A 27,820-nucleotide genomic window follows, 5' to 3' on the forward strand; every position below is an offset into this window, starting at 1 on the left:
TTTGCGAAATTTTCAGAACTGGTGGGGCGCTCTGGTCCTCTCCTATCCTGAAAGTCTCAGGGTGATTCGTCAAGCGGGGGCTGAGAAAAAAGGGGTGTCCTAAAACATGTTTTCCCCATGCAATTTTCCATAGGAACCTTTAATCGCAGCTACAGTCCGAACTGCTGAACGGAATTACACCAAATTTGGCAGAAAGGTAGACTTTGGTTCAGAGTCGTGCCATTTTGTTAAATGGTGTAAATCTGTTCAGTACTTTTTTAGATATTAAAGGAAAAAAATACATATATATCTGGGCGGAGCCTAACCTTACACCTCATCATGAGATCTGATTGGCTGTCAGCACTTCATCCTAGAAGTGTTGGCAGCCATCTTGGGACCAATATACATGATCGCACCTCATTAAAAAGCATTGCAGTTAATAGAAGGTTTTAAGACATTAGTTACATTATAAATCATTTGTTGATAGTACCATACTTATTTTAGGAATTGTGGTGAGTTCTAAAGTGATTTTACCATGTGAAAAAGCCTTCTGCTGGGATATCATGAATCATGTTTGAGGGAAAACTATTTTCTCATGCTTTTCCCACAGAGATTTGGAAGGTGATCTATAAGCTAATCTGAGAGCATATTTTCTGTAAATTCACATTATCTTTCTCAGTCATGTGAGAATGAAGTCAGACATTCTCAGTAAAACATGAACATCTAACAAGGGCAGAGACTGTCAGTTGATTCCTTTGTGTTCTACTGCAGCTTCCCAGAGTGTTCTAAAGAACAACTGGAGCGCTAACAGTCCTAGTTATGACAAACGTATGGCATATCTGAAGCCATCTTGATTGGAATAAAGTGGTAACTCTTAAAACATTTAATTTAAAAAGGAACAAAATGAGGGGGTTCATTTTGCCATAGAAAGTATGATTAGTGCTGCCGAAAAAAAAATGAGGGCACATTTTGAGTGACTTTTCAAATCCTCTTCTATTTCATTAAAAAATTCTGACATGCAGACTGAAACATGCACTTTCAATACCAGCAGCATACTTCCCTGGTGAGCAGTAGCTTTACTATAGTTATCTAATAAGCAACTAGAGTGCTAACATTCTGAATTCATGGCAAATGCGTGACACATCTGAATTGCCTTCTTGATGAAATCAACGTAAAAAACTGAAAGTATTTCCTACTGAGGTGACTGTAGTAAATGAGGAAATTTCATAACAATTAGGTCTCCCAAGATGGCCACTAGAGACAATAGTGCCCAAATGTAGCACAAATATCACCCAGATGTAGCCCAAGTACAGCCCAATGACAGAATGTCCCAGAGTGTTATAAAGAGCAACTAGAGTGCTTACAGTCTTTTTTTTTCTTTGTCCTCATTTTGCAATACTATTGTGTCAGGTTTTGACATAGAACCCATAGCTGCTGCTCGGGATGGGCCCTTCCCTTCTTACTCGAAACCTTGATACCAGTGGGAAGGCCGCTAGCAGTGTATTCATTTGTCTCCTGGACACTTTATTTGTGGAGCAGGCCACCCAGCATTGCTCTTGTTAAAATCATTGGACGTATAAAAAGAAAAAAGAAGATAAACATAAAAAAAAAGGCCCACACCTTATGTCTAATATGATTTATAAAGTCTCGCAGAATTTTTCCCAGATTTCCCAGAATCTATATTTCTTTCTAGGCCTTCCACTTCTGTCTGATCGGTTTATTCTACCGACAGAGTTCCACTACTCTAGTTGTGTCGGTGGTTGTGAGTTAACCCATTTAATACAGATTTCCATTCGGGCAACAAGGATCAAAGTAAAAAGCAGGTTCTCTTGATTTTTATTCAATTTACAGGTTCCGCCGCCCTCCTCTTGTACCCCAAAAATGACAAGCCCCATACTTACTAGGATAGTTTGACCAAATAGGTCTGTCAATACCTTACCAACATTTGACCAGAAATCTTCGAGCTCGGGGCACTGCCGAAACATATGTAAATCATCCGCCCTCTCTTCACCACATTTTGGACAGGCTTTTGGATGTTGTTGGCCCTTGAACTTTGACAGTCTCTTTGGAGTCCAGTAAGCTCTGTGAATAGTAAAAAGGTGGTTTCTTCTTAGAGCAGCAGGTTGTATAATTTCCCAGCATTTCCCCATTGATACTCGCCATATGTTCTGGATTTCCAGCGACGGCAGTGACTTCGCCCAAATCGAGTCAGGGATCGTAAAATTCTCTTCTCCAGCAGAGATCAATGTCCAGTACCATTGAGACACTTCTTTTTTCTGTGTTCCAACTGCCAACATTTTGAATTCTAATTCTTTATTGCCAGTATGACGTTCTGTTGGAGATCTTACCCAACTCGATAGTTGGTAGTATTTGAACTTGGCAGTTTGGCCTTCCGTCGTGTTTATTATTGCATCCCAACTGATTAGCACCCCTTTTATCATCAATTGGCCCCAGTTTAATAATCCTGCACGCCTTAGCGGAAAGGCTAAAGAATCTTTAAGGCATTCTGGCGTTCCTGGAGAATCCCAGATTGGGGAGTAGTGGCTGTAGTAGGGTATCTTCGTTATTTTCCTTATTTGTAGCCACAATTTGGCCGCTGACAGCAGGACCTTTTAGTTGTATTTTTTTAAAGAATTTTTGATGGCCAAAGTTAAAGAGAAAGTGGCCTCCTGTGTTTATCATTGCTTGAAATTGAGGTGGATATAGTTCGTAGTTCAACATTAGAACTCTGGTATATTTAAATTGGAATGCCCTAGTAAGTATGTCTGGGCTGGCGATTCACCCTTGATCCTTTTTCCTTCGCAGTTTATTCCAGGAAATTCTGTTGCATTTAGCGGCCCAAATAAAACTATTCAGCTCACCCTGAAGTTTTAAAATTGCAGGTTTACTAAATTCCAGAGGAATTGTGCTGAAAATATAAGTAAATTTCGGCAAAATTGCCATTTTAATGATGTTAGATCTACCCAAAAAGGTTAGCGGGAGTGCTTTCCATGATTTCAAAAGCTTTTTTTTACTTCTCCTAAGACTCTGTTGAAATTGATCTGGGATAATGCTTTAATGTCCTTGACTATATCCAGGCCAAGTTACCCGATTTTCGTTTTCAGTAAAGGATGGTTACTCATGGTATGCCATTCCATGATTTCTGACTTTGACTGGTTAATTTGGTAGCCTGAGATCTTGCCAAACTGATCAATTGTGTTTTCTATATCAGCCAACGACTCTGATAGGTTGCTGGAAAAAATCATTAGATCATCAGCATATAGAGCTACTTTTTTCTCCCAGCTTTGATAACGAAAAGGAAGTATCTTTGGGTTGTTTCTCAAGTTTGTCGCCAAGGATTCAATGTACAAATTAAATAGCAAGGGAGAAAGTGGGTATCCCTGCATAGTACCTCTTTTTATGGAAATTTGGTCTGACAGACCATCATTCACCAGGATCCTTGCCAAAGGTTTACTATAATTTTTAGGTCTCGCGCCTAGACCAAAGCAAAAGCGAAGCTTTTGCTGTCTAGGGCGCGAGACAACTTATGTTGTCACTTTTGGGGGAATGTGGACAGCAGACTGTCACGCGCTTCCCCTGCCGGAGATTGTAGCTCGTGGGCGCGCACGGCGCCGCGCCCCTCTCCTGCACTCACACAGTTACAGTCACGCATGCGCACATACATAGGCAAACACACACTGCATACACACACGCACCCCCCCTCGCCGCCGCACCTACACACACACACTAGCGCACCTACACACACAGAGACCCCCCCACACACACACCAGCGCACCTACACACACGCACGCACACAGAGACCCCCCCCCGCCGCCGCCATCGCACATATACACACACACAAGCGCACCCCCCTCCCCCCTACAACTAAGCCCCACTTACCGCCATTCGGAACTTCTGTAGCCGGGGCTCTCCCTCGGGCATGGGAGCCCCGCTCTCAGGCACTCCGTGGGCGCGGGACTCCCGAAGCCGGAAGTCCCGCCCAAAGGAAGTAGGCGGAGTTTTGATACAGCAGTAGCCTAGACCACAGCTAAAGTTATCTCTCTAACCATACCTCAAAAAATGAAAATATTGCTTTGAAAGATTTTACATTTCAAATATGAAATACGATGCAATACTCAATTATTTTTGGTCAAAATATTCCTCGCTATGGATGGACGGAGTGAACATACTTGGGCGAACGGGGACAAAAGAAGGAACCCTTCCAACTACAAAACGTGGCAAAGAAAACACCAGCAACGCAGTTTTCAAGAAGCCTAGGTCACATATTTCGAACAAACTTGGGGGTGGTGAAGTATGGCCCGTAGTACGAAGAGGAGGAGGAGGCCATGATCGGGGAAAAACATTGACGAAGAAGTCTCCTTGTGTCCCTGAATTCAGTTTCTTTTGTACTCCTTTTTGGACGGGGGGTGTACATGAGGGGAGTAGAGAGAAAATTTGAAACAGAGAAAAAGTAAACCACTTTGATCAGGGTGACCACCTTCGACTGCCGACGTTGTACAGTACACGTCATAGCAGTTGTGAAATGAAGCCAAATAAGCATTGCACACAGAACACCCGCCTGGCTTTGCGTTCCTGTCTCGGCATTGTGTGGACAGGGTGCGGCCTTTCGACGTGTACCAGGATTCTTACCTTCCTTCGACCTGGGGAGCCGGATCAGCAGGTGTGTGTGTTAGTGTTTCCCAATGAAAGGTCGTATTCCAATCCTGTCACCTGCCCAACGCCGGTTGCACGCCTTACACCGCAATCCCGTTCATACACCTTTGTAGTCTGACAACTCTAGACTTCAAGTGACGCAGACTCCGGATAAATAACGTGAGGAGGAAACTCATACTATCTGCGGAACTTGCACTAGAAAAGAAAAGCTCTATATATTTCAGGTAACAGGTTCTTTTTCATCGAAAGTATTTATTTTAGTGAACTTTTTTATTTATTAAGCGATACTTAAACAGTTACACGAGCAGTAAATCAAGCTCTTCACCCACACATATAGAACAATGCAGAACAGACGTCAACGGGGCAGCCTTCGAGACGCCCACAAGGCATACTTGCCCTCATTCTGCGACTCAAAAAAAAAAGCTTTTTAGGACCGAGATTTAACAAAATGATGCCCGTCGAAATGACACCACTTCACCTTCTGCCCAATGATATTACACGAAATCACACCACGGGATTGGCACGCAGATTAGAAGTGTGTCTACGGCTTTCAAAGAAGGACACGTGAGAAATAAAGGAGTGAATTCTAATCGCCACGTCCAGTCTAAACCTCAGTTGCACGTGCCATCAAGATATAGATCGATCAGCCCTCTGCTCTCCGCAAGCTTTCTCACCACGGACAGAACATGTACCTCGCCAAAAGCGTGACCAGTCACACAATGCCACCTGGCGATTATGCTAATGAATGGTTGAAACATTTTTCACAAACAGTGCCAGAGCAAATATATAAAAATAGACCCGCACACTTACTAATTATGGGCTAAGCCCATGACATCTGCATTCACCTTTCACGAGGAAAGCATGAACAGTTTTATTGGATTATTTACATTGACACCTGCAGCCTGGAGTTAAAGAACTGTCTTCCCTGCAGTCCACCAAGTCATGTAGAATGGATTACCCAGTGTCCATGGGTTGACTGGGAACGACAAGCCCAGAAATAATCCTTGAGTTTACTAGAGGTTAGGAAGGAGTGCATTTTGTTAGGTGAGCATTTTTAAGTTGTTCATCAGTAATGACCGTTACTTTCAATGGTACAAGTGAGGTGGCTTAACTGCACACCATTAGGTTTTATCTCATTGGCACACAGAGTAGGACAATTAGAGGGTACAAAAGCTCTACTCCATATAATTTCCGCACCACAAACTGCACCTCAGCTTAGAGGGCTGAGGGCAAGAACAATGGTATGTCACAAAAAGATGTTAATATTTAACTTCTGTTCTTGGATTTTCGTCACAATAAAATACACTTAACACAATCTTCACAAAAGTTATTTACAAAAGTTTAAGCTATTGCTATTATAAATTACAGTAACTTTTATTTAAGTATTAATTATTTAAAAAAAATAAAAGCCATTGTTATTTGTAATAGTAATACATCTAAGTCACGTAAATACAGCACTAATTGCATTACAAATGCCATAGGTGTCACATTTGCGAAAGTTATAACTATTGGCATTGTAAATGACAAAGCTATTAATTTAGCTATTTTCAAAACCAACACAGAAATAAAAAAAATTCATTTACAATACCAATAGCTCAAAATTTCCTAATGCGAGACCTATTGCATTGCAAATGCTTGTTTATTATGGCAGCTTGAAAATTTTCTCCTAGTCTAAATTTCTCAAGGACTAAATGCAAAAAAGCCCAATTAACCCTATCGAATGCTTTGGCAGCATCGAAGGTAATGATGGATAAGGGAAGCTTTTGTTGAGTAGAAATATCTATTGCAGCGATGAGTTGTTGTCAGATCTTGAATTTGTCTGCCTTTAATGAAGCCCTTCTGGTCTTCATGAATGAGGCCTTCCATTATTTTACTCAACCTCTTTGACAGAATCTGTGTATAGATTTTGTAATCACAGTTCAGGAGTGATATTGGTCTATAAGATTCACACTTACTCGGATTCTTACCAGATTTTAAAATTAGGGCAATAGTTGCCTCACTCCAAGATAATGGTAGATCTTTTTTACCAAGGAAGTCATTCATGAGAGCTGTGAGATGAGGAGTTATCGTTTCTTGTAGGGCTATATATAGCTCATTTGGCAGAGCATCAGGGCCCGCCGCCTTTCCTTTTTTGAGGCCCTTGATTGCTCTGATCACTTCCTCCTCTGTAATTTCTTCATTCAGTTCTATTTTCTGAACTGGAGTAGTATAAGGAAGATTTATCTTTTCCAAGTATAGTTTTTGTTGGTTTAGCGTTGGAGAACAATCTTCAGAGTACAGGGCTCCAAAAAATTCTCTGAATTCTTCCTTAATTACTGTATCATCGGTACTAATTTCAGCTGGATTTCCTACTAACATGTTATTAATTTTGTTCCTGGTTTGATCTGTTTTTGTTTTCCAGGCTAGAAGTTTCCCGCATCCCTCCCCGTATTCGTGGTGGGACAGTTTGCTCGCTTCCCATTTTTCTTTTACCCTGGATTCTAGGAGATCTTTAAGGTTTTCTTCCATTTTTGCCCTATCCAGTCTTAGCTTATCAACACCTGAATTGGAGTTATGCTTTAGAAGTTGCATGTCCACATTTTTTAATTCCTCCTCATATTGTTTTATTGTTAGTTTTAATGTTCTCGCTTTACGTACACCAGCACTCATAATATTGCCTCTTATAACAGCCTTGTAGGCATCCCAGGATGTTTGTCGGCCGACCCCTTCTCCATTTAATGCAAAGTAATGATTAGTTTCTTTTTTTAAATAATCGATTGTGGGGAGAGCTAGGAATAAAGTTTGATCTACTGTCCATCTAATCGAATTTTTTAGTGGTTTCAAACGAATATCTAATCTTACCGCTGAGTGGTCAGATAAATGTGCCGGGAGGTGCTCCACCAATTCTGAGGCTGTAGTTAAGTTGCTATCTATAAGAAAAAAGTCAATCCTGGAGGAGTGACCCAATCTTATGTTCTGGAAAGTGAATCTTGTACATGCAACACTTTTAGTTTTCCAGATGTCTACTAGCCCTAAGTCTTTGATACTTAATATTAGCTGATCTCTCATCCTAGGGAGACTCGTATTTTTCCTTACCTGGGCCCTATCTACTTTGGGTCTATAACTATGTTGAAATCCCCTCCCCATATTATGGGGGAAGTAGTAGTCAGGAGTTCAGTATATAATCTTTGTAGGGGTTCAGGATCATCAATATTTGGGCCACAGTACCCAACTTTAGTATAGTGTTTTTGGTTCAGCCTGATTTCTACAATTACCCATCTTCTTTTACTGTCTACTGTGGAATGTAAAATGGTAGATCCCAGAGATTTTTTAAAAATAATGGCGCCACCTTTTATATTACATGACTGATTAGTACAAAAAGAGGTGTCTATCCATCTTAAGTTCTTAGTCCGATTCTCCCATTCCTGTTTTATAAGGTGGGTCTCTTGTAGGATTATGACTTCACTCTCCGATTCCTTAAGGTATTCAAATATTTTCTTTCGACGCCTATTTGTTCTGAGACCATTAACGTTCCAGGACAGGATTCTAGTTATTGATCGGTCTACCACTGTTTTTGGTGGTTTTTAGACTATAGAAACATAGTATTTATATGTAATAGTTTGGGTCTATTAGCTCTCTTAAGTATTGCAGCCTGAGGATATTTTTATACATTTTTTCCCTACTTTGCGCCACACCCATTTGTGACTGTTTTTTATTTCTTTTTTGCATTTTCCTTCTTGCTTGCCCTCCCTGGGGGAACCTCCCTTTTCCTTTGTTAGGGCACATTGTGGATCTCATTCGAGCTCCTATGCTCTCCACACTCCTGATGTTAGGTTTAATTTTTTCATTTATCTCTCATTCGTTCAAATAAAAGTTCGACTTCCTTAGGTTCCCTAATGTTGTGCATTTTGTTCTGCCACATGATTCTCAAACGTGCAGGGAAGCGTATCTGTACCGTAGCTCCTAAGGATTTTAATTGAGGCATTAATTGTCCCAATTCCCATTGACGGTCCTGTGTGGTCTTGGATATGTCTGAGCGTATTTTAAAGGACCAATCATCTTTATGGAAAACACCTTCTTTCAGGGCTTCAGACAGTAACCTCTCCTTAAGCGTGTAGGATTTAAAATTAATCAGAATCTTCCTAGGATTCTTTTTCAGTTTATTCCTACCGAAAGGATGCCGGTGGACTCTTTGAATGTCGTCTGTGAGTGCTTGTGTCTCGGTTTTAACCCAGGGGAAGCTTTCTTCCAACAAAGAAAGTACAAATCCCTTTATATCATAAGTTTCTTTTCCTTCTGGTACGTTAAGTAATCTTAAACTATTCCTCCTAGAATGAGTCTCCAGTGATTCGATTTTATCGCGAAGAGAGTTCTCACTCACCTTTAGAGTTTCTATCTCTTTCTGGTGTAGTTCTAGCTCTTTGTTAAGAAGTCCCATATTGGCTTCTACGATGGTAACTCTATTGGTGAGGTCATTTAATTTTAGGTCCAAGACTTCGCAGGTGTCTTGAATCTTAGCTTGATTCTTCTCCGAAATATCAAATCTGGTTCTCATCTCAGTAAGTAATGTTCCCAGAATGTTATCCGAACGGATCGAATTAGTCATGCATTCAGGGATTACTGTGAGATCTCCTTGAACATTTGGTGGATTTGTATCACCTTGACTACTCGCGCTAGCACTTACACCCATATGATGCTCCGTGACCGTGTCATCGGTGAGTACATTCTCCCTTCCTGCTCCCCCTCCATGATTAGCTTCAGTAGTCTTTAGTGGAGATTCTTGGATCTTATTAGATGGTCCTTTTATTTTGTTATTCATTTTTCCTGTTCTAGCATCCTTTTTTTCAGTTCGATTACCCTTTTGGGGCGTTTGTATACTTTTTTCTATACAGGTCTGTAAGTCTTCCACATCTGTGGAAGGGATAGAGCCTGTCACTGGAAAGTCACTCTTCTGCCCTGAATGTCTTAGCTGCTCTACACTTTGCACCTTAAAGAAGGATCTAAGGGAGGGGGTAATTCGATGAGTGGATTCTGCCCCTATTTGCTGGTCTTTTCATCTATCTCTAGTTTTAGGGGAGGGACGACTCACTGGGTTTTTTAATTTGTTTGTCTTTGCCCTTGTATTAAGTGGCACAGAAGGTGTATCAGGTAGGTTAATTGTTTTTTTTATAAAATATTGCTTGTTTCTCAGGCAGTAACTTATTCCCTTACTCACTTCGGCCTCTCTCTTAACCTCCCTAGCGGGGCCTGGTAGTATATTCTGGTTGTCCCTCTCACCCACTAATTGTTTACCACCCCCCTGTCTGGACTTCAGGGTTCCGTCATGCTTATCTCCCTTCTTGGAAACAGCAACCAAGTCCACCGCTTCCCCACTTACCTGATTCATGCAGCCCTGAATACAGTCAGCGGTTGGGATATTAAGGGGGCAGCTATCTTTCCGTCTCCTTCCACTTCATACAGTGGGGCGCTTTTTTTCGACAAAGACGGCTGGAGAGAAGTCTGAGGCGATGTCTGAAACGGAGCAGACCCTCCTAGTGGATGCCAAGGCTCCGCATCGGTGACTCTGCCCTGTCCGACCCGGAAGGAGAACCTCCCGGCAGCTCTGAGAAAGCTTCGAGGTACGTCGCAGGCTGCCGTCCAAGCCCAGACCCCGGGGAAGGTAGCTCGATGCCCACCAGCTCCGCTTTCAACATTCGAGGTAGCCAAAGCGAAAGGGGCGTCCAACATCGCAGTGCGGACAGGTGGAAATTAATAGACAGGTTTTTTTTTCGTACCAATTGCCTGTTACAGTCAATCTCCCGCAAATTCCAGGAATAGTAGCTCCGGTACTTCTACGGCGTTATTTCAGTCATTTCTGAAGCGAATATAGCCGATATAGCGTGAATGCGAGCAAAGGCATGTAAATCCCTCAGGAGGTGGAGAGCTGAAGCTCCCGACCGGTCTCTCTAGCCGGCCACCATTTTCCCCGAGTGCTTACAGTCTTACTTATGACAAAAGTATGGCACACCTGAAGCCATCTTGATTGGAATAAAGTGGTAACACTTAAAACATTTAATTTGCAAAGGAACAAAATGAGGGGGTTGATTTTGCCATAGAAATTTTGATTAGTGCTGCAGAAAGAAAAATTAGGGCACACTTTGACTTCTCAAATCCTCTTCTATTTCATAAAAAAATTCTGACATGCAGACTGAAACATGCATTTTGAATACCAGCAGCAGACTTCCCTGGTGAGCAGTAGCTTTACTACAGTGATCTAATGAGCAACTAGAGAGCTCACATTCAGAATTCATGGCAAATGTGTGACACATCTGAATGCCCTCTTGAGGGAACCAAAGTAAACAAGCATTGAAAATGCAATAGGTCTCGCCCTCATTTCAGTTAAAGCAATTCTGTTTGTAATTAGGTGGCTTTTTAGCTTTACTTTTATTAGTGTTTTTCAAACTTTCATGTACATAAAATGCATGTGCATGCATATATGTATATGTATGCATGCATGCATTTATATTTGTATTTATATAGCTATGCAGATTATATATATATGTTTATATATGTATATATATATATATATATATTACCTACTGGCGGTCGCCAGTAGGTATATATAGTTAGGATTTTTTCTCTATGGGGTTTTTGAAAATTCTATGTCTAATAACTTTGGCGTTTGTGGACGGAATTGGCTGAAATTTTCAGGAAAATGGAACATTTTGTTTCTGAGCAGTCCCTGAAAATTTTGGGGGGGGGGGTTTTGTCAAGGGGGGGCCGAGAAAAAAGGAGGGTCCCAAAACGCGTTTTTCCCATGTTAATTTCCATAGGGCGGTTGGCCTCACTTTTAGCCCGAACGGCTGAATGGATTTGCATGAAACTTGGCAAAATTGTAGGGACTGGTAGCCCGATGTGCTTTTGCTAGGTCGCAATATATGTGTTCCAGTGGATTTTGAGAAATTAAAGTTAAAAAAAATATATATGTCTGTAAGCGTGCTCCGGGCAGCGCCCCGGTTCGCGTACCTGACGCGTAACGGAACTTCGCGAAGCGAAGCTGATTGGGTCTCCGGTGTCTGTCAACATTCTAAACAGTCCGGAGCGGCCGCCATCTTGTCTCTCGGTAGGATCGAGAGACAAGAGGAGGCCAAAACAAAGGGGGAAATGACCATAAGGGGGCATAGTAGATCCTCCCTGACCCCCTAGGTTTGATGTGCAGGCTTTAAAAGGGCCCCGCGGGGAAGCGGTCCGAGGAGCGTACTATGAGGAAAAAAGAAAGACAGGGTATAAAAATTTTAGCAATTTAGCAATTTTGTTATAAATGGAAGGTAGTTCTGAAAAGAACTGTTTTTTTTTATTCTTTTTCTTTTTTTTTTCTTTTTTTTATTAATTTTCTGAACAATTTTTTTTGATTTTTGAAAACTATTTTGTGTTTTTTGTGTGTTTTTTTAGGGGAAATAAAAAAGCAGGGTTTGAACATGTCTCAACAGGAGCAAAAAATATTAAAAAGGATTCATTGTTTTCTCATCTTGTTGCATTTATGATTTTCTCCAGCTCGGTTAATCAAAGTAATACTCTTCTCTCCATAACAAATAGTTCCTCCACAATATATACAAACTATTTTGAAGTGTTCAAAAGGAGCTTGAATATTGTGGATTATTTCTCGGCCTTCTGGTCCGGCGAATGAGCTTTGTCCACTGGAGGTGCTGGGGATGACATTTGGGGGGTTGGCAGCAAGATCCCTTACTTGTGCTTGGGAAAGATTATTAGGATGCCATCGCTCCATGTGGCGAATCATTGTATGATTCCCAAAGCTGTATTTCTTGTTGGGGTTGCCACGAGAAAGTATATTTTTACATATCAAACAAGACACATGGGGTGCATTGACCTTCTTTTGTCCAGGTGGAATTTTAAAAAATTGCCATATGTAGTGCTCTTTAATATGGCTCTGCCTTGGTGTTTCTGGCAGGAACTGCCTTACTTGCTCTTCCTCCTCCTCCTCCTCTTCGTCCTCATTATCTTCCTCTCTACCAAAGTCCAGTGTTGGAGGTGGTCCTTTTGGTGGTGGTGGTTGCTGAGAAGCACCAGCTGCAGCTATTACAGAAGCCATTGTCAAAAATAGGTCTTGCTCTCTGGAAGTAGAAAGTAAGAATGAGGTAAAAACAAGGATGGGTTTTCATCATTTGGGAAAAAAAATAGTTCTAAACCAATGAAAAGTGTTATTTTTAGGTCACATGACCTAGCCTAACAACATTAGGAAACCAAAAGTGAAATGAACCAATGAAAAGTGTTATTTTTAGGTCACATGACCTAGCCTAACAACATTAGGAAACCAAATGTGAAATGAACCAATGAAAAGTGTTATTAACAAGTCACATGACCTGTTATGCTTACGTTACGCGCTCCGCGCCGCGCCCCGGATCGCTTCCGGGAAGCTGCGCTTCGCGGACCGGAGCGCTTCCGGGTGCGCTAACGCGGCGCGTCATATGACGCATTACGCGACAACGCGATACGTCGCGTTTACGCTACGCGTCACAATGTTGTTTTCTAACGCGGTAGTTGCGCAAACGGAACGTTTACCGGTTCGCGGACCGAGTCGCGGCACCAAATTGAGCTAACGGGAAGCTCACCGGTTCGCGTACCGGGAGCGAAACAAAAAAAAAATAAAAAAAAAAAAGACATTACATTTTTTTATTAAAAACATATAAAATATATTTTTCGATTTAAAGAAGAATACATTTTAAAGGTTTTGATATTTGCTATTAAAAAACCATTGAAATTCACTGAAAAAACCATAGGTTATAGACCATATATAGTTAGGAATAGCATTTACAAAACCTTGAAAATTCACTGAAAAAACCATAGGTTAGAGACCATATATAGTTAGCTGGACATTTTATTGACATAAAACCAATGAAATTCCATATATAGTTAGTTGCACTAACTATATATCGCGCACCCGCAATCCACTGCTGATGATGTCACATATTACATCATTCATGACATGGTCAGTGACATCACTGATGACATCACTGATGACATCATCCAGTGACTGTGTGTTTCTGTAAAGTTTAAATATGTTTTACATATTGAAGAATGAGAGGATATATAAGTGTCTGGATGAAAGATTCAGTAGGTGCGTGACTGACTGTATGATTGAGTGATTAAATGTGTCTTACTGAATGCATGGGTTAGTGACTAAACTGTCTGAATGTGGGCAACAGTATGTCTGGTGTGTAAGCTACTGCATGTGTTGATCAGTAGCTATACGACAGGCTATATGTGTTATTGATTGGTTGCCCGAGTATTTGTATGGGAGACTGAGTGTGTGTGTAGGTAGCTGGCATATATAAATGACTATACATAAGAGCCACTAATTGTGCGAGTGGCTGTATGGATCATTGTGTACTTGTATCAGTAATTGTATACCAAAGTAAGTATATGTTAGTATATGTTTTAATAAGTAAGGTGTTTTGTGTATAACTGTATAGTTGAGGAAATGGAAGTGTGATTGAATCTTTGCATGACTGACTAGATGTGTCAGTAACTCAATGGATGAGTGGCAAAATGTGAGTGTCTGTATAGGTGTTTGAGTGCAGATGATAGTGTTGTATTGATGAGTGACTATATGTATGAGTAATTCTATGGGTAAATGAGTGGATGTGTGTATAGACCTAGGAATCAGTGTGTGCATATGTAGTAACTGGTATTGGTGTGTCAATGACTTCAAGAATGGTTGTCTGTGTTTAACACTGGGTGTATCAAAGGTAATATTAGAGTGTGAGGACGTGCATCGTATTATCACATGAAGGATATCATCAGTGTTGTGATCAGTGATGTCAATTGAGATGTCATCAGTGATGTCATCAGTGATGTCACTGACCATGTCATGAATGATGTAATATGTGACATCATCAGCAGTGGATTGCGGGTGCGCGATATATAGTTAGTGCAACTAACTATATATGGAATTTCATTGGTTTTATGTCAATAAAATGTCCAGCTAACTATATATGGTCTCTAACCTATGGTTTTTTCAGTGAATTTTCAAGGTTTTGTAAATGCTAATTCCTAACTATATATGGTCTATAACCTATGGTTTTTTCAGTGAATATATATATACTTATATATATGTGTGCATATGTGTGCGTGCAGTGAGAGGCAGAGGTGCAGAGGTGTAGAGGCGGAGGTGTAGAGGCGGAGGTGTAGAGGCGGAGGTGTAGAGGGGTAGAGGTAGAGCGGTATAGAGTAGTAGAGAGAGAGGTAGAGCGGTAGAGAGTAGAGGATGAGTAATAGAGAGTGTGTAGAAGAGAGTGTGTAGAAGAGTGTGTAGAAGAGAGTGTAGAAGAGAGTGTAGTAGAGAGTGTGTAGTAGAGAGTGTGTAGTAGAGAGTGTGTAGTAGAGAGTGTGTAGTAGAGAGTGTGTAGTAGAGAGTAGTAGAGAGTGAGTAGTAGAAAGTGAGTGTGAGTAGTTGAGTGTGAGTAGTAGAAAGTGAGTGTGAGTAGTAGAAAGTGAGTGTGAGTAGTTGAGTGTGAGTAGTTGAGTGTGAGTAGTTGAGTGTGAGTAGTTGAGTGTGAGTAGTAGAGTGAGTAGTAGAGAGTGAATAGGAGAGTTAGAGAGTGAGTAGTAGAGAGAGAGTAGTGTAGAGAGAGAGTAGTGTAGAGAGAGTAGTGTAGAGAGAGAGTAGTAGAGAGAGTAGTAGAGAGTGAGTAGTAGAGAGCAAGTAGTGGAGAATGAGTTGTAGAGAGCGAGTAGTAGAGAGCGAGTAGTGGAGAGTGAGTAGTAGAGGGAGTAGTAGAGAGTAGTAGAGAGTGAGTAGTAGAAAGCAAGTAGTAGAGTGAGTAGTAGAGAGTATTAGAGTGAGTTGTAGAGAGAGAATAGTACAGAGAGTGAGTAGTAGAGAGTGAGTAGTAGAGAGTGAGTAGTAGAGAGTGAGTAGTAGAGAGCAAGTAGTAGAGTGAGTAGTAGAGTAGTAGAGTGAATAGTAATGAGATTAGTGTAGAGTGAGTAGTGTAGAGTGAGTAGTGTAGAGTGAGTAGTGTAGAGTGAGTAGTGTAGAGTGAGTAGTGTAGAGTGAGTAGTGTAGAGTGTGAATGAAGTGTAGTAGAGTGTAGTAGAGAATAAGTAATAGAGAGAGAGTAGTAGGGAGTAGTAGAGTGAGTAGTAGGGAGTAGTAGTGAGTAGTAGAGCGAGTAGTAGAGCGTAGTAGAGTGTGTAGTAGAGAGTAGTAGATAGTGAGTAGTAGAGTAGTAGAGAGCGTGTAGTAGAGAGTAGTAGCAAGTGAGTAGTAGAGAGTAGTAGCTAGTGAGTAGTAGAGTAGGAGAGAGTGAATAGTAGAGAATGAGTATTAGAGAGTGAGTAGAAGAGAATAGTAGAGTAGTAGAGAGTGAGTAGTATAGAGTAGTCAGTGTTAGTCAGTGTCAGTCAGTCAGTGTCCGTCACTAGTAGCAGAGAGCGAGTAGTGGAGAATGAGTAGTAGAGAGTAGTGGAGGGTGAGTAGTTGAGTGTGCATAGTAGAGTGAGTAGTAGAGAGTGAGTAGTTGAGTGTGAATAGAGTGAGTAGTAGAGAGTAGTAGAGAGAGTAGTAGAGAGTGAGTAGTAGAGAGCAAGTAGAGTCAGTAGTAGAGAGCAAATAGTAGAGTGAGTAGTAGAGAGTGAGTAGTAGAGAATAGTAGAGTGAATAGTAATGAGAGATTAGTGTAGGGAGTAGTGTAGAGTGAGTAGTGTAGAGTGAGTAGTGTAGAGTGAGTAGTGTAGAGTGAGTAGTGTAGAGTGAGTAGTTGTGTGAATAGTAGAGAGTAGTAGAGAATGAGTAATAGAGAGTGAGTAGTAGGGAGTAGTAGAGTGAGTAGTAGGGAGTAGTAGAGTGAGTAGTAGGGAGTAGTAGAGCGAGTAGTAGGGAGTAGTAGAGCGAGTAGTAGAGCGTGTAGTAGAGTGTGTAGTAGAGAGTAGTAGAGAGTTTGTATAGTAGTGAGTAGTAGAGAGTGGGTAGTAGAGAGTAGAGAGCGAGTAGTAGAGAGTGAGCAGTAGAGAGTAGAAGAGTGTGAGTAATAAAGTAGTTGAGAGTAGTAGAGAGTGAGTAGTAGAGAGCGTGTAGTAGAGAGTAGTAGCAAGTGAGTAGTAGAGAGTAGTAGCTAGTGAGTAGTAGAGTAGGAGAGAGTGAGTAGTAGAGAGTGAATAGTAGAGTAGTAGAGAATGAGTAGAGTAGTAGAGAGTGAGTAGTAGAGAGTAGTCAGTCATTGTCAGTCAGTCAGTCAGTGTCAGTCAATCAGTGTCAGTCAGTCAGTCAGTGTCAATCAGTGTCAGTCAATCAGTGTCAGACAGTCAGTGTCAGCAAGAGCAGCTCTGCTGACCTGGTTCTCTTGCTCTAAAGCAGTTCGGCTAACCTGATTCTCTCCCTCTAAAGCAACTCTGCTGACCTGCTTCTCTGGCTCTAGAGCAGCTCTGCTGACCTAGTTCTTAGGCTACAGAGCAGCTCTGCTGATCTGGTTCTCTGGCTCTACAACAGCTCTGCTGACCTGGTTCTCTGGCTCTAAAGCAGCTCTGCTGACCCGGTTATATGGCTCTAAAACAGTTCTGCTGACATGGTTCTCTCCTTCTAAAGCAGCTCTACTGACCTGGTTTCTCTAGCTCTACAGTAGCTCTGCTGACCTGGTTCTCTGGCTCTAGAGCAGCTCTGCTGACCTGTTTCTTATGCTCTAGAGCTGCTCTGCTGACCTGGTTCTCTGGCTCCAAAGCAGCTCTGCTGACTTGGTTCTCTGGCTTGAGAGCAGCTCTGCTGGCCTGGTTCTCTGGCTCTAAAGCAGCTCTGCTGACCTGGTTCTTTCGCTCTAAAGCAGCTCTGCTGGCCTGGTTCCCTGGCTCTAAAGCAGCTCTGCTGACCTGGTTCTCTCCCTCTACAGCAGCTCTGCTGACCTGGTTTCTCTAGCTCTTCGGCAGCTCTGCTGACCTGGTTCTCTAGCTCCAGAGCAGCCCTGCTGACCTAGTTCTTAGGCTCTAGAGCAGCTCTGTTGACCTGGTTCTCTGGCTATACAACAGCTCTGCTGACCTGGTTCTGTGGCTCTAAAGCAGCTCTGCTGACCCTGTTCTATGGCTCTAAAGCAGTGCTGCTGACCTGGTTCTCTGGCTCAAGAGCAGGTCTGCTTACCTGGCCCTTTGGCTCTAAAGCAGCTCTGCTGACCTGATTCTCTCCCTCTAAAGCAGTTCTGCTGACCTTATTCTCTCACTCTAAAGCAGCTCTACTGACCTGGTTTCTCTGGCTCTACAGCAGCTCTGCTGACCTGGTTCTATGGATCCAAAGCAGCTCTGCTGACTTGGTTCTCTGGCTCTAAAGCAGCTCTGATGACCTAGTTCTCTCCCTCTACAGCAGCTATGCTGACCTGGTTCTTATGCTCTAGAGCAGCTCTGCTGACCTGGTTCTCTGGCTCTAAAGCAGCTCTGCTGACCTGGTTCTTAGGCTCTAGAGCAGCTCTGCTGACCTGATTCTCTGGCTCTAAAGCAGCTCTGCTGACCTGGTTCTATGGCTCTAAAGCAGCTCTGCTGACCCGGTTCTCTGGCTCGAGAGCAGGTCTGATGACCTGGTTCTCTGTCTCTAATGCATCTCTGCTGACCTGGTTCTATGGCTCTAAAGCAACTCTGCTGACCTGGTTCACTGGCTCTAGAGCAGCTCTGCTGACCTGGTTCTATGGCTCTAAAGCAACTCTGCTGACCTGGTTCACTGGCTCTAGAGCAGCTCTGCTGACCCGGTTCTCTGGCTCTAAAGCAGCTCTGCTGACCTGGTTCTCTCCCTCTAAAGCAGCTCTGCTGACCTGGTTCTCTGCCTCTAGAGCAGCTCTGCTGACCTGGTTCTCTGCCTCTAGAGCAGCTCTGCTGACCTGGTTCTCTGGCTCTAGAGCAGCTCTGCTGACCTGTGTCTCTGGTTCTAGAGCAGCTCTGCTGACCTGCTTCTTAGGCTCTAGAGCAGCTCTGCTGACCTGGTTCTCTGGCTCTACAACGGCTCTACTGACCTGGTTCTCTGCGCTGACGATGCTCGCACCCGACTTCGCTAAAATATATTTAAAAGTAATATGTTGATTATAAGTACAAATATATTATTTGTATGAGCATCTTTAGATAATCTCTTGCCCTAATATGTATATTAAAGACCCATACATATAATTTTTTTACATATATTTTTTTGCGGGAATTGCGCACCTAGCGTGCCCCAACATGTATATGACGTCACGCGGGACCCGCCACCGCGCAAGCGTCTTGTACCGTAATGCGCATGTGTCGAGAATGCGCGGGAGCTGGAGTCGCAGACTGGCCGCAAACCAATCGCGTACCTCACGTAATATTAAATGTATATGAATTAACTGAAAAACACTAGGCCGTCACACACCGAACGCAGATCCTTCACGACTTTTCTAAAATGGCGGCTAGAATCCGCGCACCCACCGTGTTGTGTACGCTTTGAGTGCGCGACTCCATAAAAAATGTGGGATTAAAAAAAATAATAATAATATAAATATATTAAAATAAAAAATGAAAACAAAATTTTTTTATCTATATTTCAGTTTGAATGAAAAACATTTTTTTTGCAATTTTCAGAAAAATATATAATGTTATTAAATGAATAAAATATTGATAAATAAACAGTTCAAAAACTGTAGAAAATCAGTACAAAAAAATAGGTATAACTACTATCACACTTAAAAATTTGCATTTAAAAAACCTTGGAAATTCACTGAAAAAAAACATAGGTTTCAGAGACGTTATAGTTAGAAATTAGCATTTTAAAAACCTTAGAAATTCACAGAAAAAACAATAGGTTTTAGGGGTGTTATAGTTAGCTGGTCATTTCACTCATACAAAACCATAGAAATTCCTCCATTATAGTTAGTTCTGCTAACTATAACTTGCCCGTCCACAATGCACCGCTGATGATGTCACATATTGCATCATTCATTACCTGGTTAGTGACATCACTGATGACATCACTGATGATATCTCAAATGATATCTCAAATGACATCACTGATGACATCATCCATTTGACAATCTGATACACCTCATCATACACTAGTATAACTTTTCATCACTCACTGTAAAATACAGAGTACCATATTTGAAACCATTGACACACCAATACTATTTACTACATACCCACTCACTGATTCCTAAGTCTACACACACAAGTGTCTGTCTTACCTGTGCATACCTAAGGTGTTTGTTTTCAATAAGATGGAACTCTATTTTACATTAATTAAAATATTCCATCTCTTATTTCAGAAAGAGATCGCTAATAATCCTGCAAATCTAACCTTTAAACTTTTGAGATTGCTTTGATCTAGGCTTATGGAGCCCAAGTATTCAGGCTTTTGGGTTTTCAATTTAATGCTCAAACTCTTTCAATCTCGGTCGGCTAAGGCTGGCTCTCTCACGGAAGCGTTGTCAGCTAATTTGGGAATGATGCTTCTTCTTTTCCTTGTATCCTGCAAATAGTTTTCCAATTTGAGGGTTCATTTTTACTGAGAAACTGCTGAGCCCTTAATTAGTTGAAAGATGCCATAAACAGAATGTGTAGAGTTTGGAAGCTGGTTGTAATTTTCCATTGTTCCCCAGCACTGCGGAATGGGCATGGTCATTTTTTGTTTACAAAATAAGTGTTTTCATGAAGGACCGATACTGGTTGCTGAAGACCTAAATAAGGAAATGGTTTATAGTTAAGACATTGTGATTTATGAACATTTTAGAAGAATTGAACGACAAACAATAACCAACAAATAGAAAAATGTCTGTTTAAATATATCTTTGTTTTATTATATAAACATAATTTTGAAAGCTGAAAAGTCCAGGTCTATGTTAGGTGTTGTGTTTATAAAATTAATGAAAGAGCTATATTGAAAACGGTGAATAACTATGTAATCAATATTTGGTAAGTCTGCACCAGCATTCAGCATTCCTGCAGAAAGTGGGTGCATTTGAAAATTGTATGAGTTTGTTAAATCATTTTCCTAGTGTAGCAACTAAAGAGGAGGTTTAACTATTGGACAATTATCCCCTCCCATTCCATTCCCACTGTGGCCGTTCTAATGATTCTGGTAGTCTTTCTGTTTTAATTGCATTTTTAAGGGAATTTAACTGTATATAGAAAATAGAAAATAGCCCTAATGGAATGTGGGTTAAAGTGATTTTTTTGTGGTGAGGATAATGGTAAAACTTTACTTTTTATAGGTCATCACTTTTTTGTTTTGTAACAGAGCAGCATCTCTTTTATCAATTAAGGTGAGTGTTGTGAGAATATTCTCAGTTTGAGATTGTGAGCAGGATGGTTGCTTAGTTGTCAGTTGTGCTGGCTTCCTTTTGAGTACTGCTGCGTCTATCCCATGGTCGCAATTGCATATGTGGCTCTGGGGCAGGTGCAGCTTGTGCCCTACCTAAAAGTTAGACTTGATACAGATGACCACTTCATCTTTAGGTGAGCTGAATGCCATTTCTCTTCATTTATTAGAGAGGCCAGGGGTGTCCGTGAAATAGCCCAGAGTCTAGTTCGCAAATGTAAAGAGAGCACCATCCCAGATGTGCCCTGTCAGTGACTTCCTTGTGCGACAGAGTAATGGTGACCGTTTTGTCTGCCGCCACGTTCTGTAATGAAAAAACCTCTCAAAGGCTCCTATTGCCTGTACCATCACCCCTCCGTACTAATTTTTCGTGGGCCAAGGAGGCCTTGGATATGTGACAGCCGCTCTGGGGCCCGGTTCACCGTTCTAAATAAAGCATTGAGCTGTAACCTATTTCAGACCTCTTTGGGTGCAAAATGGTGTGGGCTTTAGAGGACCACGGCAACTGACCTTAGCATAGTGGCCCGAGTCCAGACGAATGATACTCAGGGTTGCACAGTAAATCAATAATTATCTAATTCCTTTAGGTTAAAAAATTTAAATCACCTTTTACTTTGTCATTCTGATCCCTAACAGAGTTCTAGATTGAAATTGTGAAGTAATAATTAATTTACACTCATTGTCCCAATACATAAAAAGCAACACAACAGTGAATCTTCAGTTATAAAAGTACTTTAGCTCACGTGAACGACCAAATTCCTATAAACCATATTTACTTCCTTAAGGATTGTAGCAAGCATAATTTTCCTATAAACAGAATAAATGAGTGATTTGTCACCCCAAATACAGGTTTATTAGTTCTCACAGACCAACTAATAGAAAATTCAGGGGAGGAACACCAAATCTATAATTGGTTCAAAAGGACTGGTGAAAAGTAGCTTGTGTCCAATCCAAATATATCTCTATGGACTAAGCAAACAATATTTTCCACCCTGACCTACTTTATTTTTCTTTATTATGTAGAGCACATACCTGGATCAAATCACAGGTATGTCATCCCTATAGATATTATTTTTAGATTTATTTCAATACAAGAGACAATGTTTTAGTGCACGATGCAACCTCATAACATCTTTCAAATTAGGAAAGTACAAACTCTAAAGTCAAGATCCGAGATATAGGAGACAGAGTCTTTTTCAAAGAGTTAACATGTTTCACTGTGTGCTTTCTCTTCCTCGGGGCTCACTTATGACCATCACAACATAAGAATACCATCTACGCTCACTTCTCCCTTTCCATGCCGTAACTTCCCCTTTTATGGGGTCTGGTTTCAAGGGTAAATGCCTTTTCACCTTGGCCGATTCTTATTGCAACGTAAAAAAATATTGGGTTTTGATACGCTGTTATCAAGAATTACCCGAGGTGAAAATGCATTTATACTGTCCCATCAATTAAAAGTAATCGGGCCTAAAACTGGACTTTCAATAAAGACCTTAGTCACATTTGTGACAGATTCTAGAAATGAGTAGTCCTTGTGTGGAGTACTAGAAAAGACATGAAGAAGAATAAATAACAAAGTGGACTTTAAGGACTGTTACACAGAAATGGGCTGGTTATGGATCAACGCTTGAATTCATGGAATGATTATTCATGAGATTTATGAAGACTGATATTTTTAAGGAGTGTTTTTAGACAGTGTATGAAGATTAATTATGATAAAATCTTGGTCATATAAATTATAATATGTAGTAATGTGTTTTATGAGGAATGCTCCCCTTGTCATTGGTGTTTTATAATAGGTTACGTGACTTAATAATTTTGAACGAGCGAAGTGCCTCAGGACCCGAGTACCCAAACCTGTATTGAAGGATAATCTCTTGAAGTGTCTTGATCTGTTTTGACAGTAAAGTTAGATCATACTGTGGCCCATAAGGGTTCTGGTTTAATGGCTGAATTATAATTGATGCTTGTATTACACTGGTCAATATAAAGTGGGTTTTACTGAGTAAATTTGGGAATTTAGCCTCGACAGCAGTAGAAATATTATTAGCAGCAGATTCTAATTTAGGCATGAAACATCCCACACTATTGCTACTTAAAGTGCACATGCTCCTATTTATGGTATATTTGGACTGATAGATGGCCTTCGCCTATCTTGAAGTGGAAAAGGCTTGAACAGTATATTAAATTAGCCATTCTGTTCAAATGAATACTCCAAATTATTACAATCTATTGTTTGCATTTTGAATCCATTGAGCTTGAATAATTGATTAGCCACATATTATTGCTCCACTATCACAATTACTTACAACTAGGAACTGTTGTATGTATATGTCTAAAAAGACACCATTCGTCATATGCAATATACCATCCGTGCTACACAAACTAGTGCTAGTTAATTGTGAAGCGTAATTGTTCAGATAAGGTACATTACTTTTAATTACTATTTAGTAATTACTTTACCCAGGAAACAATTCTTCTTCTAGTCAGGATTTCTCTTCATGGTTTTGCTTAGATACATTTTGTTAAAACAAATACCCATGAAAAAATGCCATGGCATAAAATATACATGCAGTTGTGTTGAGTTTATATGCTGTTTATTTTTCTTTATGGTGGTGCATCATGACTCGGCTGTCAAAAATTGGGTGCCTCATTCTTAAAATAAAGTGATACGCAGGTCTATGGTCTATGAGTGTAGATTTAAGACTTTCAGTAATCCATAAGAGTTTAGAGAAGTAATCATGGAAAATCTGCAGCAGTTCCATAATTCTAGCCGTACTTTTGTCATGAGCAAATTCAAGCGTATATTTGCTTATGTAAAAATCATCTGAGCAAGTGTTAATTATACAAACTTGTCTTTCATTTTTCCCTGGTGGATGGTGGGGGAGGGGGTGCTCCTATTTTCCCCATGAAAATGTTTATTCACCTCAACCCTCGCATTTTCTTTTGGAGGGGCATCTCTTCCCACCAAAGACAATTATTTCTCCTGCCCTTGTCTGGCGATATGTGTGTAAAACAAACATTTATGTATAAATATAATTAAGAGAGCAAGGGTACATTTCGGCCAAAGATATAGCCCTGAAGGCTGCTGGAATTATAAATCCTGCATCATAAAACTGTCATATTCTTACTATACCTTAGCCATCATTGAACCCTAAACAACCCTCACTACCCCTTTTCTATCTTTGAATCCTAAAACCTCTTACACCATCTATCTCTATCTATCTATCTATCTATCTATCTATCTATCTATCTATCCTAGTGGTGGCTGGGGAGTGCATACCTCCATCCCATTTTAAATAAAAACATTTTTTTTCTAAAAGCAGTGAATGTGAAATGAGTGGAGTAGCTGCTCATTTCTAATTCACTGCTCCAACTGGAGAGCATCACATTAACTGTGCAAGGGCTTAAAAAAAATATATTTTTGGGTTCCTGACGGTTCCCATAGAAGGGGCAGGGGCAACATCAAGCACATTTTTGTTATGTTGTGGAGGGCTGCATGGACTGCACTGACCCCGAGCAACATTAAAAAACACACAGAAAGTCTCCTGAGTCATTGAATCCATGACGCCAGGAAAACTTACTATATATTTTAAAGCCCAACTGGGGCACCCCAGAAATAACTTTAAAAAAATGATGTCTCGTGGGCGGTGCCTGTTAAATAGGACCACGCACCCTATGAAAAAATAAAACAAGTGTGTGTCCTGGATGGTACCGGAACACCTACATGTGAAAATTGTATACTGCAAAAAGTGAATAATAAATGAGCGACCAGAGATTCTCATTTATTATTCACTGCTCCTACCAAGGAGCTTGCCATAATGCCACAGGGCATTTTCAAATGATCTATTTTTTAAGTAGTGGCTACCTTAGAAGAGGCAGGGGCACCACCAAACATTTCTTTAAATGTTGGAGGCTGTAGGGACTTCTGGAGACCCCATCCCCACCCCACCAGCAACATAAGCAAAACATTGTAAGTCTCCTGGCCCATTCAATTCATTACCCTGTGATAGCTTACTCTATATTTGTTACATCACTCTTTGCTGAAACTCCGTGCTCTTCAGCTGGAGTGCAGTGCTACCTTGTGGGGGATTTTATAGTTTGAAAAATGTTTAAAAAGAAACTTAAATATGTATATTTTAAAATATTTTACGATAGAAATTCATTGGGGAAAAAACAACTGTTAACATGACAGTTATAGTTAGGTATCGTAATAATATCTTACTTTGCATAAAAAAAACTTTAGGAATTCAGGGAAAAAAGGTTAAAGGGACAGTTCTAGGTAGGGGAAAATGTCAGTCAAAACATGCAATTTTAAACGCACAAAACCACTCAAATTCACCAGTTATAATTGTCTCACGTAACTATAACTTGTGCCCCAAGGTAACTATTAACTCATGCCCTCACTATTCACTGCTAATTATCCCACATATTACATCACTCATGAAATCTTCGTTGACATAATTTATATCACTGTAACATGTGCAATGAAATTATTGAGCAGAAAAATTGTGCATGGCCAGGGCGCGTTAGGGCACAAGTTAGTTACCCTGCAGAAGAGGTCCGAAGCCCCCTTGGCCAATCAGAATTCTATTTTTTTTAATTGGATTCAAGGGACTTTTGCAAGACTCTCGAACCTAACTGTTCAGATATACGAATATTTTATAATTAATTTCTCCAACCTGTTAAACGGATTTACACCAAATGACAAAAAAGCACACTTCCTGGACAAAGATCTAGCTTCCTACCAAATTTGGGTAATTCTGTTCAGCAGTTTTTGTGGTATTGCTTCCTAAAAAAGTCTATGGAAAATGAATGGAGCTTTTGTGTTTTGCATTCCCCCCCCCCCACCTCCTTCTCAGTCCCCTCTTGACAGATCACCTCGAAACATTCCATGAAGAAACTAGTCGAGAGAGCACTTTTTGAGAAAATTTTGTCAAACAAACACCAAAGTTAGCAGCAAATCAAAAAAGCATTTCCTATGAAAACACCACCCTAACCATAGCTACCCAGTGGCAACTGCCACTGGATAACTAACACACACACACACACACACACACACACACTTGCATGGTAAAGTCCTGCGTTATAAGATCCCTAAATGTGTCCTATGTGGTAAAGATGCTGCATAGTAATGGATATGTTGAAGAGGTGACCTAGAGCAGCTAGTAGTGAGTTGTGTGGTGAAGTGACTGCTTGTTATTTAAATGTGTGTGACATATTTCAGGATCATAGATGTGTTCCGGTCAAAATGCAGTGAAAAGTAGACGCTGCTTTAATCGTTGTTCGTAGGCTTACCGTCAGCTCAGTTTGTTCATTATTGTGGACTTTACCCTGGTCCTGTTGTAAACAGAGCTGGGGTTGTCTATTCCCTTGGTCCATATCGAACATACGATCATATTGTATGGTGTGGCACTAATGAACATGCTTGACTTGGTTCTTATTGAAAGGATAGTTTTTGTGAAGGTTTCTTATCGGAGTTTGGCTGATGTGCTGAAGATTTGCTATCTTGACAGAAGTAGTGTGTCTGGCAGTTGTAGTATGCTGGGATTTTCATTCAGATGTGCATCTTTGAGCGGGAGGCCTGCATGGGGTGGTATATGTAGATTTTTTAGGCAAAGCACAATGAGTAATGGTCGCCTACATTCAGTGGGAAAAGCCAATGAAAAGAAGACAATGGAACGAAGTCTTGGAGATTGATCAGAGGACCAAAATAAAGTTGAGTGTCCTAAGTACTCCAAGCATTTTTACAGCATGAGATGGAGAGAGTAGGGGTCAATTTCCATGGGCCTGCAAATAGTTGACTTTCTGTAAATTTGTGATCTGTTTCGGACTATTTCTGTCTTTTTCAATGGCAAGAAGAAAATTAGTATTACCAGCATAAGTGTAGCCCTAGATGTGCATGTGTGAAGATGCTGAGTAAAGCCTTTGTATACATTTTAGAGAGTAAAGTTTGTTTAGTGGAACCCTGTGAAACTCAGTGTTACCATGTATTAAATGTTAGGAATGTCTATTCTTATTTGAAAAAGTAGAACATTTGTCTACTGTCATTAGCCTCAATTGTCTTTTTATTACTGCCCTTTTTACATTTCCCAGAGCAGCGGATGGACCCAAATGGGAGTCAGCTGGACCCTGATTTTTCACAGCAGGAGACACCGTGCCTTATTGTTGCAGACTCACAGCCAGAGTGCGTAGACAGTCAGAATGACCATGATCGTGCTCGCTTTGGCCTTCTAGCAGGACACATTTCAACTCTGCAGGGCCCGGTGCCGAGTCAAACTCTGGTGAGATAAAATCGAATGTCCAGGCTCATCAAATTGATAAGAAAGAGGTGGAAGAAATGTGGGTTTAATATGGGGACTCAAACTAGTAGACTGGCCTTTTGACATGACGAGTATGAGTAACATCGCTACATCTTATCTTTGTGTAGTGCTTTGAGCGTTCTGATCTGAGGTCTATGAAGAGATAGGTGATTAATTTCATGTGTGGACGGAAGGTTTAAGAAGATACATAACCATATTGTAAAGCAGTTCAGTTTTCATAATATACTATGATTTTTGCACATTTTGTGACCTTATTCTACAGTGTGTTAGTTGAGTAACATTAATTTAGCTTTCTTTTTTAATGTACAGGAATTTTTGCCTGGTCTACACCACAAAAACCACTTCACGGAAAGTGGACAAAATGATCAAGATTTTGATGAGCCCTTCGATGACAGTCAGCCAACAGGTGAGGGAGATGTCCCTTCAGGTAGTGATGTGTTACGCTGGGTCTTTGAAGTGGAGAAAGATGTAATATGTATTGGTATCAGAACCAGAAGAAGTGTAATGCATTTTCTTAGTAGGTTTCATTTTAATTTTTTTATTTGTATGAATTTTTTCGTATTAAATACTAAAGCCAAGTACTAAT

At 40.7% G+C, this 27,820-nt stretch overlaps 1 protein-coding gene across 6 annotated transcripts in view; it reads left to right on the forward strand.

Annotated features, from left to right (window-relative positions):
• Nucleotides 1–27,820, forward strand: part of TP53BP1 (tumor protein p53 binding protein 1) — a 767,880-nt gene that overhangs the window by 40,198 nt on the left and 699,862 nt on the right. For 3 of the 6 annotated variants that reach the window (XM_078683313.1, XM_078683315.1, XM_078683318.1), the window contains exons 2-3: nt 27,008–27,195; nt 27,544–27,640. In XM_078683313.1, coding sequence (XP_078539439.1) covers nt 27,016–27,195; nt 27,544–27,640 — 277 coding nt within the window. In that variant the 5' untranslated portion in view covers nt 27,008–27,015. Of the gene's footprint in view, nt 1–27,007; nt 27,196–27,543; nt 27,641–27,820 lie in introns of those variants that run through there. The other 3 variants (XM_078683314.1, XM_078683316.1, XM_078683317.1) reach the window with 2 other exon arrangements.

The sequence above is a fragment of the Lissotriton helveticus genome, chromosome 3_1 (assembly GCF_964261635.1).
Source record: "Lissotriton helveticus chromosome 3_1, aLisHel1.1, whole genome shotgun sequence".
NCBI classification, from domain to species: Eukaryota; Metazoa; Chordata; class Amphibia; order Caudata; family Salamandridae; genus Lissotriton; species Lissotriton helveticus.